At 41.7% G+C, this 24,778-nt stretch overlaps 2 protein-coding genes and 1 long non-coding RNA gene across 6 annotated transcripts in view; 1 reads left to right on the top strand and 2 right to left on the bottom strand.

The window, feature by feature from the left end:
- The window catches only part of adck1 (aarF domain containing kinase 1), a 25,955-nt gene extending 16,982 nt beyond the window's left edge, over window positions 1-8,973 (bottom strand). The window contains exons 1-3 of the mRNA XM_077621383.1: window positions 8,826-8,973; window positions 8,571-8,735; window positions 4,492-4,561 (exon numbers count right to left, since the gene is read on the bottom strand). The gene's annotated coding sequence lies outside the window, so the exon portion shown is untranslated. The remainder of the gene's footprint in view (window positions 1-4,491; window positions 4,562-8,570; window positions 8,736-8,825) is intronic.
- Window positions 6,056-13,955, top strand: osr1 (odd-skipped related transcription factor 1). Of its 4 annotated transcripts, none has more exons than XM_077621386.1 (5): window positions 6,094-6,197; window positions 8,610-8,763; window positions 8,847-8,964; window positions 11,267-11,935; window positions 13,347-13,955. In XM_077621386.1, exons 4-5 carry the CDS (start codon window positions 11,286-11,288, stop codon window positions 13,477-13,479), a joined length of 783 nt encoding a protein of 260 aa, XP_077477512.1. In that variant the 5' UTR covers window positions 6,094-6,197; window positions 8,610-8,763; window positions 8,847-8,964; window positions 11,267-11,285; the 3' UTR covers window positions 13,480-13,955. The 4 variants fall into 4 exon arrangements, with proteins under 4 accessions (XP_077477510.1, XP_077477512.1, XP_077477511.1 ...); XM_077621385.1 differs by having other exon boundaries at window positions 8,562-8,763; XM_077621384.1 differs by lacking the exons at window positions 8,610-8,763; window positions 8,847-8,964 and having other exon boundaries at window positions 6,056-6,197.
- Window positions 13,274-24,778, bottom strand: LOC144090072 (uncharacterized). The gene is made up of 5 exons (XR_013305274.1): window positions 24,569-24,778; window positions 20,127-20,252; window positions 19,974-20,038; window positions 14,879-15,070; window positions 13,274-13,420 (listed from the first exon to the last, which is right to left on the bottom strand). It is a non-coding gene; the product is annotated as an uncharacterized LOC144090072 (long non-coding RNA).

Raw genomic sequence — 24,778 nt, 5'->3', positions numbered from 1 at the left:
GGGTTAAAGATATTGAGTGTCAACTTTACATTTTTTAAATAATATTTAATATATTATAATAATATTAAATTAATATTTTTGTGATTTTGAATTTTTTTTTCATTTTTCAATTGAATTTACTCTTCACAAAAATAGTTATATTTATTCATTCATTTTCCTGTAACGCTTATCCTCACCAGGGTCGCGGGCTTGGGATCGAACCCCGGACCCTAAAACTGCGAGGCCGACGCACAAACCACTACTGCACCGGACCGTCAGCGAGAACCCACTTGGGATCGAACCCCGGACCCTAAAACTGCGAGGCCGCCGCGCAAACCACTACCTCACCGGACCGTCAGCGAGAACCAACTTGGGATCGAACCCCGGACCCTAAAACTGCGAGGCCGCCGCGCAAACCACTACCTCACCGGACCGTCAGCGAGAACCAACTTGGGATCGAACCCCGGACCTTAAAACTGCGAGGCCAACGCACAAACCACTACTCCATTGGACCGTCAGCGAGAACCCACTTGGGATCGAACCCCGGACCCTAGAACTGCGAGATGGACGAGCAAACCACTACTCCACCGAATCACCCTTGCGTGTGTGCTTATAGTAGCTTTAAATGCTTTTTGAAGCATGTTTTCTAAACACAAATAGAATAAACGCGGCTATTCTCTGGGTGCTTTTTTTTTCTGAATGAGTAAAAGCAAGGTAAAAGGAGGTCATGGCGTTTTGGAAAGGGGCCCAGCGACCCCCAGACGCAGCTGTCTTGGAACCCGAACACTTGTTTGCGCACCCCGGCGCAGCGCACGTGTAAGCCGCTTTGGAGTTTTATTTGGCCAAAGCACCTGCAACAATGAAAGATTCCCGCGTGGCTCACGGGCTCGGCGGCCGCGGCGGCCGCGGCGTCACGTGGGATTACAAAGGCCGCTTGTTTTGCCGAGCGCTCGTAAAAGTGGGATGTGTTCGGCACCCCCGGCCCGTTCGGTCCTGTCATTTTGCCCCTCGCGCGTCTCGTTAAAGCGGAAGGCCCGACGTGCTAAAAAAGACGGCGGCGGGGTAATTATCTTCCCGCTCTCGACTTCTATCGCCGTCGAATGAGTGGAGTGTGATTAAAAGAGTTTTTGTTTGGACAGATTTGGACGCTAACCTGAAGCAGATTTAAGCAAAGTTATGATTTATTTTTTAACGACTGTATTTGGAGATGCCAAATATCCCAAATCACATTTGGTAGTGGGTAAAGAGAATTTTCAGATTTTATGAGCCTTTTTCTTAATGGTATTTACAAAAATAAAGCTTAATATTATTGAATAAGCGGGCGAATATTTTACTAGATTGGGTTAACCTAGGTTATTAGATAATTATAGCCTAAAAAAACAACATAAAGAAGAAATGGAAACATAAAAGTCCCACTTGAAGGCAAAAAAGTGTGACTTATGGTTCGTAAAATACGGTATATTATTTTGTAACTCTTTCATGCACTAATGCTAAATGGCTAACCACTTTAGTTGCTAACCACCTTAGTTGCTAACCCTTCAGTTGCTAACCACTTTAGTTGCTAACCATGTTAGTCGCTAACCACTTTAGTTGCTAATCGGGTTAGTTTCTAACCACTTCAATTGCTAACCACCTTAGTTGCTAAACCTTCAGTTGCTAACGCTTCAGTTGCTAACCACTTTAGTTGCTAACCATGTTAGTCGCTAATCACTTTAGTTGCTAACCAGCTTAGTTGCTAACCACTTTAGTTGCTAACCACCTTAGCTGCTAACCACGTTAGTTGCTAACTACTCTATTTGCTAACCACTTTATTTGCTAACCCTTTAGTCCCATTTTTTAGCCTCACTTGATTTTAATTGTATATAAATCCTTTTATGACTACTTATTCAAGTGTGCACTTTATGGTGAAGCTTTAAATTTAATTATACTTGCATAATAATGACAATAAAGGCATTCCATTCCATTCAAATGCCTTTTTTAAACCCTCACCGCTCAACTATTAGCTGCCATGGATTGTACTAAATGTCCAATCCATTTTGAGTGGAAAGAAATTGATTTGCACTCAAATTTGACATATTTTACTGCTACAGCTAAGTTTTGTTTCCGAGATGAGTGCGTTTGACTGAAAAATTGCGCGTATGCCGCAAGCCAGGTGTTTTAGCTAGCTAGCGAGCGAGCTAGCGTCTGCACCCGATGCGCAATTTCCGGCGTTATTGTAATCAATGTGGTAATAATGGACACGGGCCAAGCAAGAGATTTGTTCCTCCCTCCGCCCAAGCACTTTAATCATTGACAGCAGCTCAATTTGCTACAATTAGTCAAATTATCCGAAATGGAGGCAGATGGGACGGACGGACGGACGGACGGGCTCAAATGGCAGAGGCCATTTTGTCCTCAAAAGAATGGGAATCATTTGGTTGCACGGGATGGGCCCAGTGCGGGGGCGCCGAGGCGACGTTCCTCCCGAATCGCAGGCTATGTGACGGACGAGGTAGCGAGTGCAAAAGGGAACTCAAAAGTTCAAAAAGGATTGGACGTCTGTTGTCATCAATGGCGGACAAACGCTTTATCTTTTTATGAAACTAGCAAAATGATTACATTCCCGGAGCAAAATACACATGGGCCACTCTTATTTTGATTTTCTTTCTTTTTTTTAACATAGTTGGGTTTATTTTTATTTTTTTACTATTTAACGATGCCAAACATTAAAAGAAAATCAGATGAAAGACAATTTTCAGATTTGGGGACAAAAATATAGCTGAATATTGACTAATTTGCTAAAAAGTACTTTCCCAAGGGTCGCAGGGGGTGCTGGAGCCTATCCTAGCTAATTATAGGGACACCCTGAATGGGTAACCAGCCAATAGCACGGCACAACGACAAACAACCAATCACACTCATAGCTAAGGAAAATATTTAGCTTCCAATTAGCCTAGCATGCATGTTTTTGGGAAGTGGGAGGAAAGCGGAGCACCCAGAGAAAACCCAGGCAAGCCCTGGGAAGAACATGCAAACTCCCCACGGGAATTTCCGGACCTGGGTTTGAACCCTCGACCCTGGAACTGCGAAGCCGACGTGCTACCCACTAGCATTATTTTTACATGTAAATTCCTGAAGAAAAAAAGAACAGATTTTATTTCCCTAGTTTGGATACAAAATGCGTTTTTCATCGTTTGGTCAAGACTGGCATCGTAACGTAACTCCAAAAAATTGGACCTGGGATCGAACACTCGACCCCGGAACTGCGAAGCCAAACATGCTACCCACTAGCATTATTTTTCATGTAAATTCCTGAAGAGAAAAAATAATTCATTTTATTTCCCTAGTTTGGATAAAAAAATGCATTTTTCGTAGTTTGGTCAAGACCGGCGTCGTAAATTAACTCCAAAAGATTGGTCGCACACCGCTCGGCTCATCCGGTTTTCGACCACTGAGCGAATCGGCCATTTTTTTCGAGCTCTTCCCACACATGGAAGCCATTCATTCCTCTGACACTAAATGTGATCCATGTGCTATAAAAAAAAAAGCCGACGCCGAGCGATACGGCGTCCAATCGACCGCTTCGGAGAACGGGACCCGTTCGGCGGAACGGTAGTAAAAAGGTGTGACGGGACACTCCTTTTAGCCACGGGAAAATCCAAATATTTTCCCGTTTCTCACCAATGGAAGCATCGCGTGCAGCGCTTGGGGCCCAGAGCGGAAAATAAAAAGCACATGACAGCTTTTCTCATGTCAAGATAATATAACATTTACAAGAGGCGGCCTTAAAAACACTTACGGGCCGTAACTAGCTTTTATGGGGGAGGACGCCCAAGTGCGAAGCGGGCCAACAAACATCTGCGCGCAAGCGGGAATTTACCATTCTGATAACGCCGATTAAAAAAAAAAAAATGATGGCTTGTTTCGGACTCAATGAGGGGAAACAAAAGATTCGATTTTTTTAAATGTTTTGTGTTAATTGCATGCTTTTATAATTGAAGAAATGTCGCTTTTTGAGATAAATGTCGCTGTGCAATTTGTGGAGATTAATTTAGTTAATTAATTTAAATGAAGCGCATCATTCAGGAAACAATCCAGTGTAAACAAACTGTTTTTTTTACATTAAATGACTCATTTCTAATGGTTAATGTATCATTCAAAGATATTAAATTTGGCTAAAATCCACTATTTTTTAAAATATGAGAATTGTAATTTTTTAAAATCTTTTATTTTAATCAAAAAGAAAAAATCTAATTGTTATATATATCATGAATATTTTATTTTGATTTTTTTTTACTTTGAAACTGTAATTAAAATGATCTAATTTCCCCCCAAAATAATTGGGGACTTTAAAAATATGACTAGAAAAAAAATTGAAATATTTTTTTAAACGCCAAATGTTTCATTATTTTTTTCTAATTAATAAAAAGCAAAAAAAAACAGATATTTGAAATTGAAGTTATGTGTAACAGCTATGCTCTAATTCATTGGATTAACATATTTCTTAAATGATCAAATAAAAGCACTTTTTACCTTCACTTGAATTTCAAGGCACTTCACGGAGGATGAACAGGAACGGCACTTATCCTCACTAGGCTCATTCCTGAAATTCATAAGAGAATAATTGTGCCTTAGTATTTTTTAATGATGACATCACAATGCAAAAAAAACACATTAATGTAAAACAGTGATCTAAATAAGCAGTCATTAAAGCTGAGGCCAGATGAAACTTGTTTACTGTGTGTGTGTGTGTGTGTGTGTGTGTGTGTGTGTGTGTGTGTGTGTGTGTGTGTGTGTGTGTGTGTGTGTGTGTGTGTGTGTGATACACACTAGTGCGCACCTGCTTGTAACCTAGTGTGTGTCCAAATTGAAAGCAGCTTCCTCTCCCAAATAGTTCCCGAGGGAGTCGGCGCTGATTTTTTGGGGGGTTAGTCCACACACCCCATTTTTGGGTGATTAACGTGCACATTTTTTATTCCGAGCTCAACATGTCAAAACGTTCTGTTCCATTTTGAAATGTCCGCTTGTTCCTCGTGGGATGCTGTTTACTTTTGCGCTGAAAAATCTGAATAGACATTTTTCACACTTTGCTCAAAAACTTGAAAACATGTTTTTCATGTTTGCTCAAAAATCAGAAAATAAAGGTTTTAGTGGTTGATCAAAAATCAGAATATTTTTTGTCGGGGCAGTGGTTAGCGTGTCTGCCTCGCAGTTCTAAGGTCCAGGGTTTGATTCCAGGAGGGTCTTCACTGTGTGAAGTTTGCATGTTTACCCTGTGCTTGCCTATGTGGCTTTTCTCAGGGTGCCAAATACATGCATACTAAGCTAATAGTATGCCAAATTGCCCATGTGCATGATTGGTTGTCCTTTTCTCCTCGTGCCTTGTGATTGGCTGTCTGCCAATTGCGAGTGTCCCCCGACTGTTTGGCTGGGATTGTCTCCAGCACCCCCAGCGACTCTTGAGAGGATAAGCAAAAAATGTCAACAGTAGTATATTCATTCCCTGGCAGGCTTTTTAGTATTAAAAATGAATTTGTTGTAATATAATAATGTCCAGCAGAGGGCACAGTTTGCTCACTCAAGCGTAATTACTGTTAACTACTTTAAAGTAGTAGACATACAAAAGAAAAATGAATGTTAGGATCATTTCAAAGTTGTTGTTTTTTAGGGTTGGGGTGTGTGTCTATATATATATATATATATATATATATATATATATATATATATATATATATTGACACATATATATATATATATATATATATATATATATATATATATATATATATATATATATATATATATATATATATATAAAAGACCCTAAAAGTTTTTAATTGTTGGTTATTTTTATTCAATTAATTTGAATTATTTTGGGATTTTGCTTCAAATTTCTAACTACTCGTTGCTTTTTGTCAAAAATAAAAGTGTTCATCTCTGGTCAAAAAGCTTCAAAATATTGTATATGTCTAATATCATGACTACATGAATCCATAAATAGAGGGAGCGCACCTCCAGAGAAGGGAGAAAAGAGGAGAGCCCAAGCCCCGCCCCCTTTGACGTCACTCGCATCTCGAAGAAAGGAGCAGGAAAAACATGCCGCTGTTTCATTAAAAGTCACGCGTGGCCAAAAGGACGGCAGGCAGGCAGGAAGGTAGGAAGGTAGGAAGGTAGGAAGGAAGGCAGGCAAGGAGCCTTGCGTTCAGAAGAGGAGGGATCTTTCAAAGCTTTTTAATAAGGTAAGGAGGTCTCTTTTTTATTATTTTTATTATTATTTTCTGTCAACAAAGCAGAATGGAGTCAAAAGTGGCAGAATTTGCAATGTAATGACATGATCAACTCATTGGTGATGTTTCATCTATTTGAAAGGGGAAAAAAGGGAGAGAAAAATGTACCCCAAATTTTAATGTATTTTTTTTCAACCAAAAATGAACACTTCTGATTAAAAATAACATTTTCTTATGTTATGACCAGCCTTTATTGTATGTATGGACAGCCATTGAAGTGTCAGTAAATTAAAACAAAATGGTAATAAATATTTTTTTAACAGACATGACAACTTTTTCACCAAAACTATGCGCCATGGTTGCCATTGACAGTGATGGACGTCCAAAAATGTACCACTTTCTTCCTAGAAAGTAATTTTTTTCTGGTCCAAATATTAAAAATGACCAGCATTTTTAACAGATCGGGACCATTGACAGGGCTGGACGTCCGATCCATTTTTAAAATGAAAAGCTGGCAGAACGTGACCAAATTTCTTCCGAAAAAGCAATTTTTTAAAATCCAAATCCCCCCCAAAACGACCACTTTTTAACAAAAATCTTCCTGTCATTAGACGTCCGATCGATTGGAAGCGGGAGGACTTCAAATTGATCGGACATCTATTGGCGATCAACTCAAATTGCACCAAAAAGAAGCCAAAAACACAATTGGACGTCCATCCACGTCAATGACACCGAGAGTTACATCAATACCAGGCAAGGTGTAAATTAACATGCTCATTTATATGTATTAGCAACCTAGCTATTTTGACATCATTGGAATTCCTGGACAATATATAATTGTTATTTTATGATGACCTCTCGATGGGTCCCGCTTTGGTGACCCAAGATTAACGAGTCGTTAGCGGAGTCTTATATTAGCACCATACCTATTTTTTACATCATTAGAATTCCTGGACAATATTTAATTCGCCCCAATATTATTTGATGATTATTGACCTCTCGATGGGGTCCCGCTTTGTGAAATCCACCATTAACGAGTGGAACCCGTGGCGTTAGCGGAATTTGAATAAACATCGCGAGGTGTGGGCTGGAGATAATACGTTCAAAGTTAACGCTTCACTTTCTGCGTGGCGGCAGACCCCGGACCCCCTTCAACCAACCCCCACTGCGCCCCCCCCCCCCCACCTCATTTTCACTAATTGATGCTCCTGCCTGTTTAATGAAGCATAATCCAATCAGAACCTCGTGGATTCCGTTACCAAGGCTGGGGCATCAGAAGCCCTTTTTTCACCAAATTAATTAAAAGTTGGAATCAGGTTGTTGGGATCCTACTTAAATTTTTGTACTCTGCCTTCCTGCTTGATTTTTTTTTTAATCAAATTGTTGCATTTGAACAATCTGCTAAAAAATGAAAATTGTTTGACCTTAAAACGTATGTTAACTTGTATCGACTTCAAAGTCAAACTCAATGAGGGCCTATAATGGGCATGTTAACTCACAGTGATTTTAAACTGGAAATGAATGCTCCCAAAATAAAAAATAAAAATCTAATTAGACTTTTGGCAAAAACTGAACCTAACTTCCGTGTGTCTTGATTTTCAGAATTTGTTTTAAAGTAAAAAATGATGTTCATTGGATAAAAGGTGAAGCCAAAGGGTGTCAAACTCACGCATTAATGTTAACTCAATTTCATGTGGGCTGGAACATTTTAGATATAATATTTAGATTTTTTAAAAATCTGATTAAAAGAACTGGATCAAAAGCCCTAAATATTCAGTTTTTTAATCGATATAAAACAATTTTATATGAGCTTTTTTGTATTAGTCAGGAAAATATTTGTTTTTCATTCCAAAAGGAAAAAAACATTTTTTTAAATTATGCTCAATATTATAGTGGAAAACAGAAAATATTTTTCTATATTACTTTCTGGATTTTACAAAATGCTTTTTGGACTAAAAACACGTAAAGAAAATGGATTAAAACATTGCAATTATTGATTTAAAAAGGGGAAAATCAGGAAATATAATATACATCTATAATCTTCAATTTGAATTTGATCCTAAAACAGAAACCTAAAACACTCATAATTTCCTTTTTTTGGGGCCACAGAAAATGATGCGGTGGGCCGGATCTGGCCCCCGGGCCGCCACTTTGACACCATAGTGTAGCCTATACATTTTGAAATGTGTAAAATAAATATCAATGTTTTTGGCATTGTAAATAAATGGGAATTATATATATATTCATTTTTTGAATTGCTTATCCTAAGAAAGGTCGCAGGGGGTGCTGTAGCCTATCCCAGCCAATCTATCTATCTTGTATCTATTTTTATATTTTTGTTGTTGTTGAGTAAACCCATGTTTTACCACAAATGAGGTTCCTTACCTCCATATTGAAGTTTTTCCACGGGGGTGGCGGTGCCAGTCTGATAAGATTTACGCGGAGGTGAGAAGCAGCGGCGTCTCAGTGGGCGCCACGCGGTCCGCCGGAGGTGGCGAATTTGTCAGCGGCCGCCTTCCGCCAAGGCTCTGGGGCTCCTCTCTTCGGCCCCTGATATGCAGACATTAAAGGGTTAAAGGTGAGGAGAGCCTCTCTCTGCCTTGGTGTCCTCCGCTGACCTCCCCACTAAAAGTCAATTACTTCTGCGTGCCGATCACAAAGGAACGAAGGAACGGACGGCGGGAGGCGCTTTGAGCTTGGCTGACCCTCATTACTACCGCCACTTTGGCTTTTCCTTCGTCTTATTGGTCCTTCCTGGAAGAAAAAAAAAACGTTATAGGTGGGTTCGCTCTTGCGTGAAGATGACAAACGTCAAAAAGCACATTTGGGTGAAGAGAATTGTCGGATTTTGGCGGCTTTTTTGCGGGTGGCGTTTACAAAAATCAAGTTCCATGTGATCTTTTTTCAAGTCGCGTATTTTCTCGCATGTAAGCCGTATTTGTCGATTCCAAAAAATGAGGAGTGAATCGAGGGTAAGGCTTATATGCGCATAAATGAGACTTGACATCATTTATTTCAAAATAAACAGATAAAATGCTTAAGAAAATTAATTTTGAGGTCTAGGAATGAAATTCAAGGGAAAAAAAAGTATCATAAAGTCACTTGTGCCTGCCATCTTACCCAAGGATGACAAACTAGATCACTATGGACACACTTCCTGGTTGTACTGCTCACCTGACTTCCTTTTTCAATTTGTCTACGTGCAGGCAACAATCAATTGATAAAGTAGATTTTTAAAGACATTTTTCTCAAGACTTTCCCTTCAAAGTAACACATTTGTCCTCCCTGTTAAAACCATGAACAGGTGAAAATGTTGAATCAGGGGGCGGCTTATACGAGGGAAATTGTCAAATTCAACCATTTTAAGGCAATTTTTTGAATGTACGGTAATTCTCCGACAACTACAAATTAGCCACGCTTGGCTGAGGAGTATGTGTAGCGTCCAAATGAAGCGAGGAAGAGAGTGCACTGGTGGCTAGCCGTCAATCACGGGGCGAGTGAAACAAAAGACACATTGTCGTCTTGTTATTCCTGCTTATCAAACCTGATTTAAGCGCTGAATGCTTGCTTGTATTCTCTTACGCCACCTTCAACAGCTCCGGGCATGTTTTCTGGCAACGGGAAAGACGCAAAAGGTGCTTCTTCATTTCTGTTTGACAGATTGAATTATTTGTCGTCCCGTTGCCAATTGTTGTCGGTTGTCCTCGTTGGATACATTTACCTCACACGTTCGCTCGTTTGTTGCGGGGTGTTGCAACACATTCGTCAGCTTGTGGAATTTTGTAAACAACAGTCACGCTTCCTATGAATTTTTAGCCATTTTTGGGTCACTTCCTATTCCTTTGGTGGCATTATGGGGTGACCTCCTATAAATTTTGCTGCATTTTAGGGTCACTTCCTATTAATTTTGTGGCATTTTTGGGACACTTCTTATTTTACTGCATTTTTGAGTCACTTTCTATTAATTTTGCGGCAGTTTTGATAATTTCCTATTAATTTTGCAGTTTTTTTGGGTCACTTTCTATTTATTTTGCCGCTTTTTCGGGTCACTTCCTATTAATTTTACAGCATTTTGCGGCATTTTTGGCTCACTATTTATTTTGCGGCACTTTTGGGTCACTTTGTTTTTGCGGCATTTCAGGGTCACTGTTTTTGTGGCATTTTGGGGTCACTTCCTATTCATTTTGTGGCATTTTGGGGGCTTTTTTGTCCCCCCCCCCCAAAAAAGTTGTCATGGGGCAAATCCCCCCCCCCCCCCCCCCCCCCCTTAAACAGCTTTATCAGCTATCAAAGCTAAATGTGTATTAGCCCCAGATAGCAGAGTTCATTTAAACATCCCACTTTTCAGTTTAAGGGGGGGGAAGGGGACAACTGGAATACTTATCTACATACCAAAACCCTTACGAATATTTCACCCTTTGCCTCAATTGTTTTATACATATAAACTTAAAGCCAAGATTAACAGAGGAAGAATTGGTCATTTGTTTGCGGACACTCTAATAAAGATAAACCCAAACTAGCTATTGTAACAACAATGCTAATACCAAACAACATTTAATTTGAAATCCCTGGACCAATACCAACCCTATTTTAACACATTTGGACACCTTTATGACATTGGCCTGCACTGATACCTTTTTTATTACTTTTGTAAAGAGAAAAACTGCATTTTTTACAAGATTACTACATATCACTTTGATTACTTGACGCTTAACTTGCCGTCCGAGCCATTTGCATACCTGTCAACCTCTGCCGATAACTGCCCTTATAAATGATTATGATTCCCCTTACAAACCCCCCAAAAACCTTACAAACACCGTACGAGTCGTACGGTGTTTGTAAGGTTTTTTGGGGGGGTTTGTAAGGGGAATCATAATCATTTATAAGGGCAGTTATCGGCAGAGGTTGACAGGTATGCATTTGTAGTGCGAGAGTTGGCAGCGTGGGGCTAAACTAAGGCACTTTTTGTATCTCCTCGTCCGGGATTGGCTGGCATCGGGTGCTTCGGACGTCCTAGCCATTCGTGTCCTTCTCATTTTGGTCGGAACGTCATCTCATCCATGTGTTTGTATCCGTGGTAGACATTTGGTGGGCTCGGCCATGGGAAGCAAGACTCTGGCGGCTCCGGTCCCCCTGCACCCTTCGCTCCAGTTGGCCAACTACTCCCTCCTCCAGAGCCAGGCGGCCCTCCAGCTGCCCACGGAGCACTTCCACGGCGTCTACAGCTTCAGCGCCCTGCACGCCGTTCAGCTCCACCAGTGGACGCCGGGTTACCTGCCGGTGGTCCTGCCCCACTGCGCCGTCTCCAAGCTGCCCCTCCACTTCTCTTCGGCGGGAAGCCTCCCGGTCTTCCCGCACCAGCTGCACCCCAAGCTGGACTCTGGCGCTCGGCTTCAGGGCTCCAAGACCAAGCCTCGCTTTGACTTTGCCAACTTGGCGGCGGCGGCCACTCAGGAGGACCACTTGAAGGCGGAGGACCTCAGCTTGTCGGGCGTGGCCGCCGCCGCCGCGGCTCACCGCTCCGACGCCCTCCTGAACGTGAGCAAGATCTCCTACCCGGAGCGCAAGTCCGGTCGGGGCCGCTTGCCCTCGAAAACCAAGAAGGAGTTTGTGTGCAAGTTCTGCGGCCGCCGCTTCACCAAGTCCTACAATCTGCTGATCCACGAGAGGACGCACACGGACGAGCGTCCGTACACGTGCGACATCTGCCACAAGGCCTTCAGAAGGCAGGACCACCTCCGAGACCACAGGTATGTTCGATTTGAAGAGCTGTCGCGAATAGGTCTCGAAATTTAGCTCACTGGCTCCCCCTGTCCTGCATACGTGAGTAATGCGTGCGAGACAATTGAAAATAGCCTCAGCGGGAAAACAATTCCCTCCAACATCCGTCAAGTTTAATTTTTAATCCAAAACTTTTGATTAGTTTACATTATTAGCTATCTTAACGTTTGAGAAAAATAAATGCATGGTGGTGATAGGCTCCAGCACCACCGCACGACCCTCGAGAGGATAATCTGTTCATAAAATGAGTGAATGAGATTTGCATGTTCGCCCCAGGGCTTGCGTGGGTTTTCTCCGGGTACTCCGGTTTCCTCCCACACCCAAAAAACAGACATGCTAAGCTAATTGTATGCTAAATTGTCCCTGGCCTTGAGTGTGATTGGTTGTTTGTCTTCTTGTGCCCTGCAATGGGATGGCCACCCATTCAGAGTGTCCCCTGCAATTGGCTGGGATAGGCTCCGCCCCCCCCCGCAAACCCTTGTGAGGATAACCGGTTCAGAAAATGAATGAATAAAATCCACGGGACATTTTTTAGGTTTCAGCACTATTTTATGGATTTTACTCTTTGCCTGACATTCATACCGATAGATTTTTTTTAGGTAATTTACGATGAATTGAACAGATTGAGGAGACTATTGGAGGAGTTGTCAAGCTCCATTCCTCCACAGGAGGACATGTTTGGGCACAGCATTTAGGAGCAGGACACCCGGCCTTAAACTCAGTAAAATCCTGCCAGTTTCTCAAGTCTCGAATCTCATAAGTCAAGACTTGAATTAAAATTGACCAGTCCAAATATTTCCTATTGATTTTGAGTGACTTTTATCTTTATTATTTTGGGGGGGGGGGGGGGGGGGGGGGGCATTATATACAGTAATCCCTCGATTATCACGGTTAATGTAGAATTGACAGATAAATAAATTAAAAAACGCAAAGTAGGGTCACCCCTATTAAAAAAAAACACATCTTTTTTGTTTTTGTTTACTTCAGTGCTGAGTCCTAGTAGCAAGCGAAGGAAGGGGGAGTGGCTTCCGCTTTCGAGTTTCCTTGTGGATTTTTACTTTTTCATGAACTCATAAAAAATTAATTAACAAAAAAAAATCCCCAAAAAAACACCATGTAGTGAAGCCGCGATATTCGAGGGATTACTGTACTTTTTTAATAGTGATGAACCTACTTTGTGATTTTTCCATTATTGCGGCCATGTCTGGTCTACATTAACCGCGATAATCGAGGGATTACTGTAATTGTGTACATACAATACAAATGTAGACATTAAACTTATATTGCAGTATGTGAGGAGTCAGGTTTTAAGATTAAAATAAATAAAGGGCACTTACTGTTTTTTTTGTTCCTAACGTTGAGCTTTTTCTGTTTTTCCAGGTACATCCATTCCAAAGAAAAGCCGTTCAAGTGTCAAGAATGCGGGAAAGGCTTCTGTCAGTCCAGAACTTTGGCTGTCCACAAAACATTACATATGCAAGTTAAGGAACTCAAACCAGCAAAGATGAAGTGAATACATTTTTGGGGTCAAAGGACACTGGACGACATATTCTATTAAGTCTGACCAAATGCAATAATAATCCAGTACCAAAGACATTTTTTTTAGTTTGAAATCAGCTGTTTTCTTGCATTTTTGTTGGAATCCTGCTCAAGAATGAACAATTTCAACAGCAAAAACACAGAAAAAAGCGCATGATTCATTGTAAGAGCTGTTTTGACAGACTCCAGAAAATATGCGGAATGTGAAATAGTAAGACAATCAAAAAAAATAACTTTGTCTCGTAAATATTTCGGAAATGAGGGAAGCGTAAGCCATTCTATGAAAAATTCCAGCATTTTCAATGTAACATTCCGATGGTTTTTTTATACAGATAAGTGATGTCCTAAATGTATTTTTGCACTTTAATCTGATTAGTGATCTTTTCTATATATCACTGGATCTTATTTTCAAAGCAAATAATCATTTTTGAATAAAATGTTTTACTATTCTATACATGGTTGAGTCTGAGCTTTGTGTGGAGTACAGTAATCCCTCAAATATCGCGGTTAATGTCGATCAAACATGGCCGCAATAATTGAAAAATCGTTAAGTAGGGTCACCCCTATAATAACTATTATATTTTTTTCTTCAGTGCTGAGTTTTAGTGGCAAAAATGGCTTCCGATTACGAGGTTCAGCGTGGATTTTCACGTTTTTATGAACTTTTTTTTTTAAATAATTAATAGCAGAAAAAAATTGCAAAGAGGTGAATTGGCGATAAGTGAAGACTACATATTAATTAAAAATGAATAAATGATGTCACAAATGCAAAACAGAATGAAAACATCAACCTATGATGCATAAGCCTAAAACACGTATTTTCACATTTCTACTATTAGATATTACGATCAGTATCCATATGGCTTTAAAACAGTGGTGTCAAAGGTGTGGCCCGTGGGCCAGAAGTGGCCCACTAGGGGGTCCAACCTGGTCCTGAGGTGGAATGATTGTGAATTCTGTTCACACAATTTAAGAGGGACGCTAGCTACTCACATGCTAATAAAATGTAAAAAAAAAAAAAATTCTGGCCTCTCACCAATGAGTTTACCACTAGCAGACGTCCAATCCATTTGAAGTGGGAGGATTGGCAGCCAATAAACAAACAGACAATGAGTAAATAACAGTTGCTTTGGCATTGCTCAAATAATCCTTCAAAAATCAGCTCCAATTCTGACTTCATTTTATGCCAAAGCTTTAACTTTAATGCAAAGAATTTGCCCCTGCCAACATGGCCGCCCCGAGACCATTTCGGTCATGGCGACGAAAGGTCTTTTCGTGCCAACGTCCGATGGTTAATTCGCTGAAACGAGCTTTGGCCCACCAGCACCAGAAAGGAACGTTAAAGGAGAATGTCAAACAAACTCTATATTTACGTGCTTGTTTTTGGCCGTCTCTCTACGGGCGGGCGGAAAAGTGCGCGTCCAGGACGGATGCGCGGCCCGCTACTCTGCATTTCTCCACCGGTCAGGAACTATTCAGTCTGTCAGCAAGCCGCTTAGTAGCCAGGAAAACCCACTCGCAGCTGCCGGGCTCAAGATGGCAGGCCAGGTGACATAAAAACAGCCCTGTGGGACGATACAGGCAGAGGGCAGGTTGCTGACAAGCATGCTAACGTAGCGATTAGCACCTTCTCACAATGAGCAGACAAACACATTGCTTTTTGTTACAAATTGGCTGCCATTGATAGTTCCAGACCGCCATCCAGTGCTGATTTTACACCGATTTGACGTCTACAACAGTTGATGGCGACTCCAAAGTTGGTGCTTAAGATCTTTAACCTTTTATTGGGTCATTGGGGGTGCTGGAGCCTATCCTGGCCGACTTTGGGCACCACTCAATTGGTGGCCAGCCAATCACAGGGCACAAGGAGACCAAAGGGCAAGCGATCATAGCTAGGGGCAATTTAGAGTGTTCAAGGAGCTAGCCTAGCATGATTTTAGAATGTGGGAGGTAACCAGAGTACCCGAAGAAAACCCATGCAAGCCTAGGGAGACCATGCACACAACGAGAACCGACCTGGGATCAAACCCACGACCCCAGAACTGTGAGGACGATACCCTTGACCATACTTTGGTCAGTAAAAAAATTAACCAATCACAGGGTACAAGGAAACAAAGGACAACTGATCATAGCTAGCAGCAATTTAGCAATTTAGAGTGTTCAAAGAGCTAGCCTAGCATGATTTTGGAATGCGGGAGGTAACCGGAGTACCTGGAGAAAACCCACGTAAGCCCAGGGAGACCATGCACACAATGAGAACCGACCTGGGGTCGAACCCAAACCCACGACCCCAGAACTGTAAAACCGACGCCCCTGACAAAAAAAAAATTAAAAAGCAATTTGACTAGCTGCTAAATTTAACTTTAAAGCTCATCTGTCATCTTTGAAGTTCCCATGAAAATTTGCGTGAAATTCTAAATTATAACCTGACTTTTCAGGGAGGCCCGATCTTGTCAACAACAACCTTTGCGACCTCTCCTTCGGCCTTGAATTTCTCACCCTGGCGCTTTGGGCTTAAGGGATATGTCATTCACTGCTACCGTCCTAACTGACTCGTTTACATCCAAGTGGAAGGGAGCATTCAAGGGTTAAGATAATGTTTTAGACGGTAGACGTCCCTGCGTGCCACTGACACTTTTACGGCTTCCTACCGGCCGGCGGGCATTTGGTGAGACGCGGGCGAGCAGGATGGACATGCGCTACCATTGACAGAGCCGGGAGAGACTTGCCGCTTCACCCCGAGCTACAGAGGAAAAGGGAAGGATATACGCCCCCCCCGTGACCTCTTTAGTGCTACAACAGCGACGCTACGTGATAATAGAGGGTCAGGAAGGTCTGGATGGAAAACGATTTCCATCTGGCCAGGGCACGGTCGCCGTCCTATCGCAGAGTTCAGCAGACAAAATCGGGGGTAAACGGTGTACGGCTGCTATTCTTGGGGACTTATCATCCATCATTAAAGGCTAAAAACATCAATAAAATGAGGAATTGATTGATTTTATTATTGTTCACGTGGAAATAAAAATGATGATTAAATGAGTTTAAAAAAAATTAATGTGGAGTGGTTAGCACGTGGGCCTCAGCTCTGGGGTCCTGGGTTCAAATCCAGGTCAGTCCACCTGTGTAGAGTTTGCATGTTCTCCCCGGGCCAATGCGGGTTTTCTCCAGGTACTCTGGTTTCCTCCCATATTCCAAAAAAATATGCATGGTAGGCTAATTGTATACCAATTTGTTCCTAGCTATGAGTGTGATTGGTCATTTGTCTCATTGTGGCCTATAATTGGCTGGCCAACGATTCAAGGTGTCCTCCACCAGCGGGGATAGGCTCCAGCACCCCCACTCCCCACCCGCGACCTTAATGAGAATAAAGCAGTTCAGAAAATAAATGAAAGAATACAAAATTCAAATAAAAAAACTATTTTTGTGTTATCAGATTATTCATTCAGTCTGAGTCAGTGGCCAGCCAATCGCAGCGCACAAGAAGACAAACAACCAATCACAATCAAGGACAGGGACAATTTAGCATCCAATTAGCTTAGCATGTCTCTTTTTGGGGTGTGGGAGGAAACCGGAGTACCCGGAAAAAACGCCACAAGCCCTGGGAGAACATGCAAATTTCACACAGTGAAAACCCACCTGGGAATCAAACCCTCGAGCTCAGAACTGTGAGCCGATGCACTAACCACTTCTCCAACGGGCCACTAGTTACCAGCTTAATCAAATAAAATATACATTTCTATATTGCGATTGTTTTTGTACATATACTTTCGTATCTAATGCTTCTCGTATATTAGTTAACACTTGGCTGCCATTAACAGCACAAGGCGTCCAATGCCATTGAGGCAGGAGACCTGGCAGCAAATCAAACGAGATGGACGTCGACTAGTGATGAAGTCATTTCGATTCACGAGCACGAGGATGATTGGACGCCACACGCTAGCTAGCATTGTCAATTGCGCTGAATAATTCCGTTTAAATTCGGTAACATGGGAAAGTTAAGTATTTTTTTGCGAAGTGAGAAAAATGACGACTAGATGCCATAATGCGTCTACTTTTTAAATGCAGAACAGCTTTCCCCGCCCCCTCCAGATCCAGCTGAAGTGTTTAACCATCCCGAGTGAATTCCAATCCATAAAAATGTGTGTAAAAAATAAAGATCAAGACAAATTTGACTGCGAGCAATGGAAACGTGCCCAGATTTCTCTTTCATCAGGCAATATTTTTCCAAACTCATAAATGTATCCCCAGGTCGACACTCTATAATACGTTGCCCACACACGAGACCGCAACGGTGACTAGTCGTAAAAATGCCGTATTTGTTAACGCGCGGGCTGCCGTGGACTGCGGGAGACGTCCAATCACGTGGCTCCGTTTTCTTCCTTTAATAAAACACTATCCATAATGGCTTATTTTTGCTAAGCTAAGTCAAACAGCGACGAAAAGGCGACATAGCAGTCTAGTAGTCAAGATGGTGGCGCCCTGAGCGAGCTATTAAGTGAGTTTTTTTCACGTTTTATGCAAGATTCGGTTCTTTTTTTTTGTTGGATTTCATTCCTAGACGCCAAAATAAATTTTGCTAAGCGTTTTATCTGTTTTATTTTGAAATAAATGACCGCAACGTCTTACGTTACCGCGTTACGTGCACGTCAAGTCTCATTTGTGTGCAAGATAAGATTCTTTTTTTTTTCTTTTTATGCAAGATAAGGTTCATTTTTTTTCTTTTTATGCAATATAAAGTTCTTTTTTTTCTTTTTATGCAATATAAGGTTCATTTTTTTTCCTTGAATTTAATTCCTACACCTCAAAATAAATTGTGCTAAGCGTTTTATCTGTTTATCTTTTCTCTATTTTGAAATAAATGCGTTCTTGGTGTCACCAATATGCGAAAAAATACAGTATTTTTTGTCAATTTTCACATGCTAATGTAGCATATTGTGTGGTTTACACTGGACTGTTGAAGTACAAGGCAGGCTGGGAAGATCCATAGTTAAGCAAAGTGAAAGGCGATCCTAATAAGTGTATTAGTTTGACACAGGCATTATTTTACGGAGAGCAGTTTGTAATGCCCCAAGGGCTTACTCTACTCCAGTGTTGATTGTGAAGCCGCTCACCGGTCCAACTGGCAATCTGCCCGGCTACTTCCACATCAAAACCTGATGTGGGAAAAGCTCGCAAACGGGCGACATGACTTTTGAAAAAGCCCTAATGCGACGTCCGTGGGGAAATAAAAGAACGGAGCACGTACTAATGCGACGCTGACGAGGATAGATGTCCCAGCGCGTGGCTCTCATCGCCCTTCTGCTGCTGTCAATTTCAAATGACTTTATCCTTCTGATTGGTCGTTTGTTCAAAGATGTAAATAATTCAATCTCTATAGTTTTTCCCCATTATGAAACATTTTTAGGCAGTTTTAAATAAAACAATATGAATTGTGGCTTGCACTTCCAGTTGAATGAAACAAGATAAATACTAATTATTACGTATTAAAAAATAGCCTACACCCCGACTTGCTAAAATGACCTCATGAGTATGTAAATACCGTATTTTCCGCACTATAAGGCGCCACTAAAACTTCAATTTTCTCCAAAGCCGGCAGTCAATATTGGTTAATCCTTGTATTAAGTTCCCTTTTAGTATAGCTCGATCTAGTTGATATAAAATACAACTCCTACTACTACGGCTCCATCTAGTGGATGCATAAGACAAATTCCCTACTACAGTAATCCCTCGATTATCGCGTCTTCACTTATCGCGAATTCACTACTTTGCGATTTTGTCCCGTTATTAATTCTCATCTAATTTTCTGAACCACTTTATCCTCATTAGGGTCGCGGGGGTGCTGAAGCCAATCCCAGCTGTCTCCGGGCCAGAGGCGGGGGACACCCTGAATCGGTGGCAGGGCACAAGGAGACAATCGACAACCAATCACAATTGCACCCATACCTAAGGGCAATGTAGTGTCCAATCAGCCTACCATGCATGTTTTTAGGGAATGTGGGAGGAAACGGAGTACCTGGAGGAAAACCCACGCAAACTCCACACAGGTGAACCCACCTGGATTTGAACCCAGGACCCCAGAGCTGTGAAGCCGACGCACTAACCACTTGCCCCATCGCTATTTTTATTTTTTTAAATTAATTAATTTATTTTTTAAAGTTCATAACAATGTGAAAATCCACGCTGAAACTCATAAGCGGAAGCCACTTTTGCTACTAGGACTTAGCACCAAAAAAAAGTTATAATCGGAGTGACCCTACTTTGCGATTTTTCAATTATCGCGGCCATGTTTGGTCTCCATTAACCGCGATATTTGAGGGATTACTGTACTACTACGACTACTGCATTTTATAATCTATATGAACTAAATGTTGAAGGTGCCCCTCATAATCCGAAAATCCGGTACATGAATCCGCATATGAACAATATTTAAACGTATTTAAACGATATGTGCGTGTTTTGGTCCAATACCTGTTTAGGCAGGTCCATTTCCTGTCTTTGTGACTTTTCTCCCGCCCCCCGCTGCCGTTCGCCGTCTAGAATGACATGTAACAGTAGCATGCGGTTTTCAGATATGTGAAAAGAGGGTTTAAAATGTTAAGTACGGCTTATTTGCTCTATTACTTGTTTGCTGACTCTGCTTTTGCTCCCGCGTGGCTCTCGGATCGTGTTGCCGTCTCGTATGAAGCCGTCCCGCGATGCGCCGAGCCGAGCCAAAAAGAGATTTTCATCCAGCGTCCGTTCTCCTTTCTGCAATAATAGGAACATTTTTTTAATAAGTATAACCGCTTTTGAAAGCATTACGTGAAGCCTTTAAAGCAAGGGTGTCAGACTCGGATTGGTTCGCGGGCCGCTTTAACGTCAACTTGATTTCACGTGGGCCGGACCATTTTAGATATAATATTTAGATTTTTTTATTTTTATAAATGGATTAAAAGAACTGGATTAAAAGCCCTGAATATTCCGTTTTTTTATAGATGTAAAACAATGTTTATTTTAGCTTTTTTATATTTTTTAGATTGTACTAAATGATTTTTGAACTAAAAACACAAAAAAAATGGATTAAAAAATGACAATGATTGATTTAAAAGGGGGAAAAATCAGGAAATTTAATATACATCTATACTCTTCATTTTCATTTGATCCTAAAACAGAAAGTCGGCACTCATCATTGATTTCCCGGCCCACACCAAAGGATGTGGCGGGCCAGATTTGGCCCCCGGGCCGCCACTTTGACACCTGTGCTTTAAAGGGACAGTTTGGACTTCAGTGGACGACAATACAAAAGTTGACGCTTTAGATTTTTGACTACTTTAATCATTTATTTGTGGGAGGGGTCAATTAAGACCTTAAGACTATTTTTGGTCATTTGAAACTATAACATTAGTAAGATATCAACATTTATATTTGTTTGTATATTTTGGGCAAAATGAATGCATTTATAAATGCATACAATATTGATTCCTTCCAAAAACTATTTTTGGGTGATTGAAAAAAAATATTTGTTGGACACTTTTAACTCTTTATAGAACAAGGGGCAATTTTTCGGGGTCATAAAATATTGATTTCGTCCAAAAACTATTTTTGGGTGATTGAAAAAAAAATTGATGGAGACTTTTAACCCTTTATAGAACAAGTGGCAAATTTTTGGATCATTTAAAAATGAACTTTGTTATTAGAAATGACTAAATGTACTGTTTAAAAAACAAAAACAAATTATTAGAGACCAAAGTTTGGGAACACGAGTTAGGCCTCCACGGGAAAAAAAACTCCCACATCGAATGTTTTCTCTGAAAACCTGGGAGAAAACTGGAGATAAGTTTTCACCCCGAGATGCATCCCAATGTCTCGGCCGTGCTTCTCCGTCCCGGTCTCGTCCGACGCTGGACGCGTTCAACTCCACGACCTCAGTCGGTGGGTGGTGGACGGCGAAGGCACGGCCGTTGGCGGGAAAAGCATCCCCAGAATCCTGCGGCGGTTGCCAAAGCTAACAGACGCCGGAGGATTCGGTATCAAAGTTTCCAATATTTGGCTCCGCAAACACAATGGCCGCTAAAAAAACACGCGGCGGGGTCTTCCCCGCTGCCTATTCAAATAAAATCTGTTTGATTATGAACATTTGGGAAATCAAACCGCTTTGACTTTGGGTACTTTGCACCAGCTTCCCTCCAGCGTCGGAAAGCATAGCTTCGGCTCTTTGGCCAACATCAAAACTAAGCGTGCTTTTACCGATGTCCCTCCGCACCGTGGGCAGTATTTTTATATTTCATCTTTGCTTTTTTAGATTTTTTTTTTTTTTTTTACTTCGTGGATAGCAAGTCGGCTTGACGGTTCTGGGAGCGAGGTTCGATCCCAGGTGGGTCCGGACCTTTGCGTAGTAGTTTGCATGTTCTCCCCGACCGAGACTGCCTATGTGGGTTTTCTCCGGGTGCTCTGGTTTCCTCTCACATGAATGCTAGGCTAGCTGGTTTAACCCTCTGAATTTCCCCTAGCTATGATTGGTTGTCATGTCTCGTTGTGCCCTGCGATTGGCTGGTAATTAGCTGGGGTAGGCTCCAGCACCCCCCCGGTTCGGAAAATTATTGATTAACTTGAGATGTAGAACTCCTTGCTACCTGAATTGACAATTACCGTATTTTCTCGCATATAAGCCTTATTTGTCGCTAAAAAAATGATGACTGAATCGAGGGTACTGCTTATACGCGCATAAATTAGACTTGACGTGCACGAAACGCCATAACGCAAGACTATTTATTTCAAAATAGTGAAAAGATAAATAGATAAAACGCTAAACCAAATGTATTTTGACATCTATGAATTCAAAAATAAACTGTATCTTGCATAAAACGTAAAAAACTCACCAGTTAGTTCAACAGTCGGAATTGCGCCTAGCTATGATTGGTTGTCCTTTGTCTCGTTGTGCCCTGCGATTGGCTGGTAATTAGCTGGGGTAGGCTCCAGCACCCCCAGGTAAGAAAATGATTGATTGCCTTGAGAGGAAGAAGACCCACTTTAACTCCTTGCTACCTGAATTCACATTTACCGTATTTTCTCGCATATAAGCCGTATTTGTCACTCTAAAAAATCATGACTGAATCGAGGATACGGCTTATATGCGCATAAATTAGACTTGACATGAACAAAACGCCATAACGCAAGAGAATTTATTTCAAAATAGAGAAAAGATAAACAGATAAACCACTAAAGTAAATGTATTTTGACGTCTATAAACCGTATCTTGCATAAAACATAAAAAAATCACTAGCTGGTTCAACACTCGGAATTGCGCTTAGCTATGATTGGTTGTCCTTTGCCCTGAGACTTTTTATAGGTGACAAGTTGTGTTTCTTGGGTGTAAAACCCAGGACGAACACCAAGCAAATAGTTCGCCGCGCTCCGTCGAAAAAGCCGAGAGTTAACGAACGTGGCAATATTTCAGTGGAAACAATTCCGGGAGGTCTTCGATTTGGGAATGTGGATTCAGCAAACAAGGCTTTCCGTACGAGCTCACGTGGAGAGAAAAGAACTCCCGGTAAGCCCGGACTGTCAACGTTTGACGGAGTGCCGTGCGCGGGTGGATTCGAGCGTGGAACTTTCCGCTGAGATGGATACATTCACCACGGCGTCTCTCGCCGTTTGGACTCTGTTGACAATAAGAAGCGGTGCCCTGAGCAAACAGCCCGTTTGTTTCGTATGAATATAGCGCACTTTGATCTCCAAATATCGGCCCCCACCCCGGCGTCCCGCTCCCACTGAGTCAAACCTGAACTATTGGCTCTTTCCGCGAGGACCTCAGTCCGTAAAACGCGCAGATCCTTTCAAGTCCGACTGTAAACACGACGGCGGCCGTGACTCGTGGCATGAAAGCCCAGAGAGGAAATGGACCGTGATGACGGAGCGCCAACTTTTTAGCGGCTTATCGGAGTTCTTTTTAAGCCTTTCGGAAAAATCGGTCTCGTTTGTTGTCCCTTTCGTTTGTACACGCTGGCTTTTCTCGGTGGAAGATTGACGCGTGCTTGTTGCGAGGGGGTCTAGGAAGACCGAGATGGGGATTGGAAAGGGCGCTCGGACCACTGACCCGGAGTATTTAGATTTACTTGTACTAATTGTGGCCCACTATCAATCTCAAAGTTCCTCCACCTGCTCAAGATGGCGTCTGCGAACGTTTTAAACAGTGTAATGTTAACATTTCCCTCGTATAAGCCACCCCCTGTTTCACAATTTTCACCTCCATGGTTTTAATAGGGAGTACAAATGTGTTACTTTGAAAGGAAAATCTTAAGAAAATTGATTTCTGAGATCCTGTATCAATCGATTGTTGTATCAATCAGCCACCCGTGGCTAATGTTTAGCTGTCAGATAATTACCGTACATTCCGTACCCTTAAAATTGCCTTAAAATTGCCTTAAAATGGTTGAATTTGACAATTTCCCTCGTATAAGCCGCCCCCGATTCACAATTTTCACCTCCACATTCATGTTTTTTTACAGGGAGTACAAATGTGTTACTTTGAAGAGAAAATTTTGAGAAAAAAATGTCTTTAAAAATCTACTTTATGAATCGATTGTTGCCTGCACGTAGACAAATTCAAAAAGGAAGTCATGTGAGCCGTACAACCAGGAAGTATGTCCGTAGCGGTCTAGTTTTGGCATCCCTAGGTAAGATGACGGCGCCCTGAGCGAGCAATGGCAGGCACAAGTAAGAGTTTTTTCACGTTTTATGCAAAATACGTTTTTTTTTTCTTGAATTTCATTCCTAGAGGTCAAAATAAATTTTATCTAGCGTTTTATCTGTTTATCTTTCCTCCATTTTGAAAGAAATGACGCAAACATATGCAGTTTTGTGCATGTCAAGTCTAATTTGTGCGCATATAAGCCGTACCCTCGATACGGTCATCATTTTTTTTGAGTTACAAATACGCGTACGTGCGAGAAAATCCGGTACTCGGCCCGCGAACTAAAGCGAGTTGAACACCCTTGACATAAAGTATACTGTACAGTGTATTTATTTGGTTCCCGCTGTAATCCCAACGTGATGCATTCTGTGGAAGGATCCATATTGCATACCTCAAGACCTTGTCTAAACAGGAAAGAAGTTGGAAGCAGTTCTTTGTAGTGGATAAGTTTGTCGGGCAGCCGGCCAAGCCTTCTCGGCGTTACAACTCTGCAAGCCAGCGCGGCGGAGGAGGATGGCGGGGGCCGTCCAACCGCTGTGATTTGCCTTGGAGATCCTCAAAGCCTGATTTGATGACAGGTGGCCTCCGTGGATCCTTTTCA

This window comes from Stigmatopora argus, chromosome 15 (genome assembly GCF_051989625.1).
Source record: "Stigmatopora argus isolate UIUO_Sarg chromosome 15, RoL_Sarg_1.0, whole genome shotgun sequence".
NCBI lineage: Eukaryota > Metazoa > Chordata > Actinopteri > Syngnathiformes > Syngnathidae > Stigmatopora > Stigmatopora argus.
Note: the sequence above shows the minus strand (reverse complement) of the source record. Positions and strands in the feature narration are given on the sequence as shown.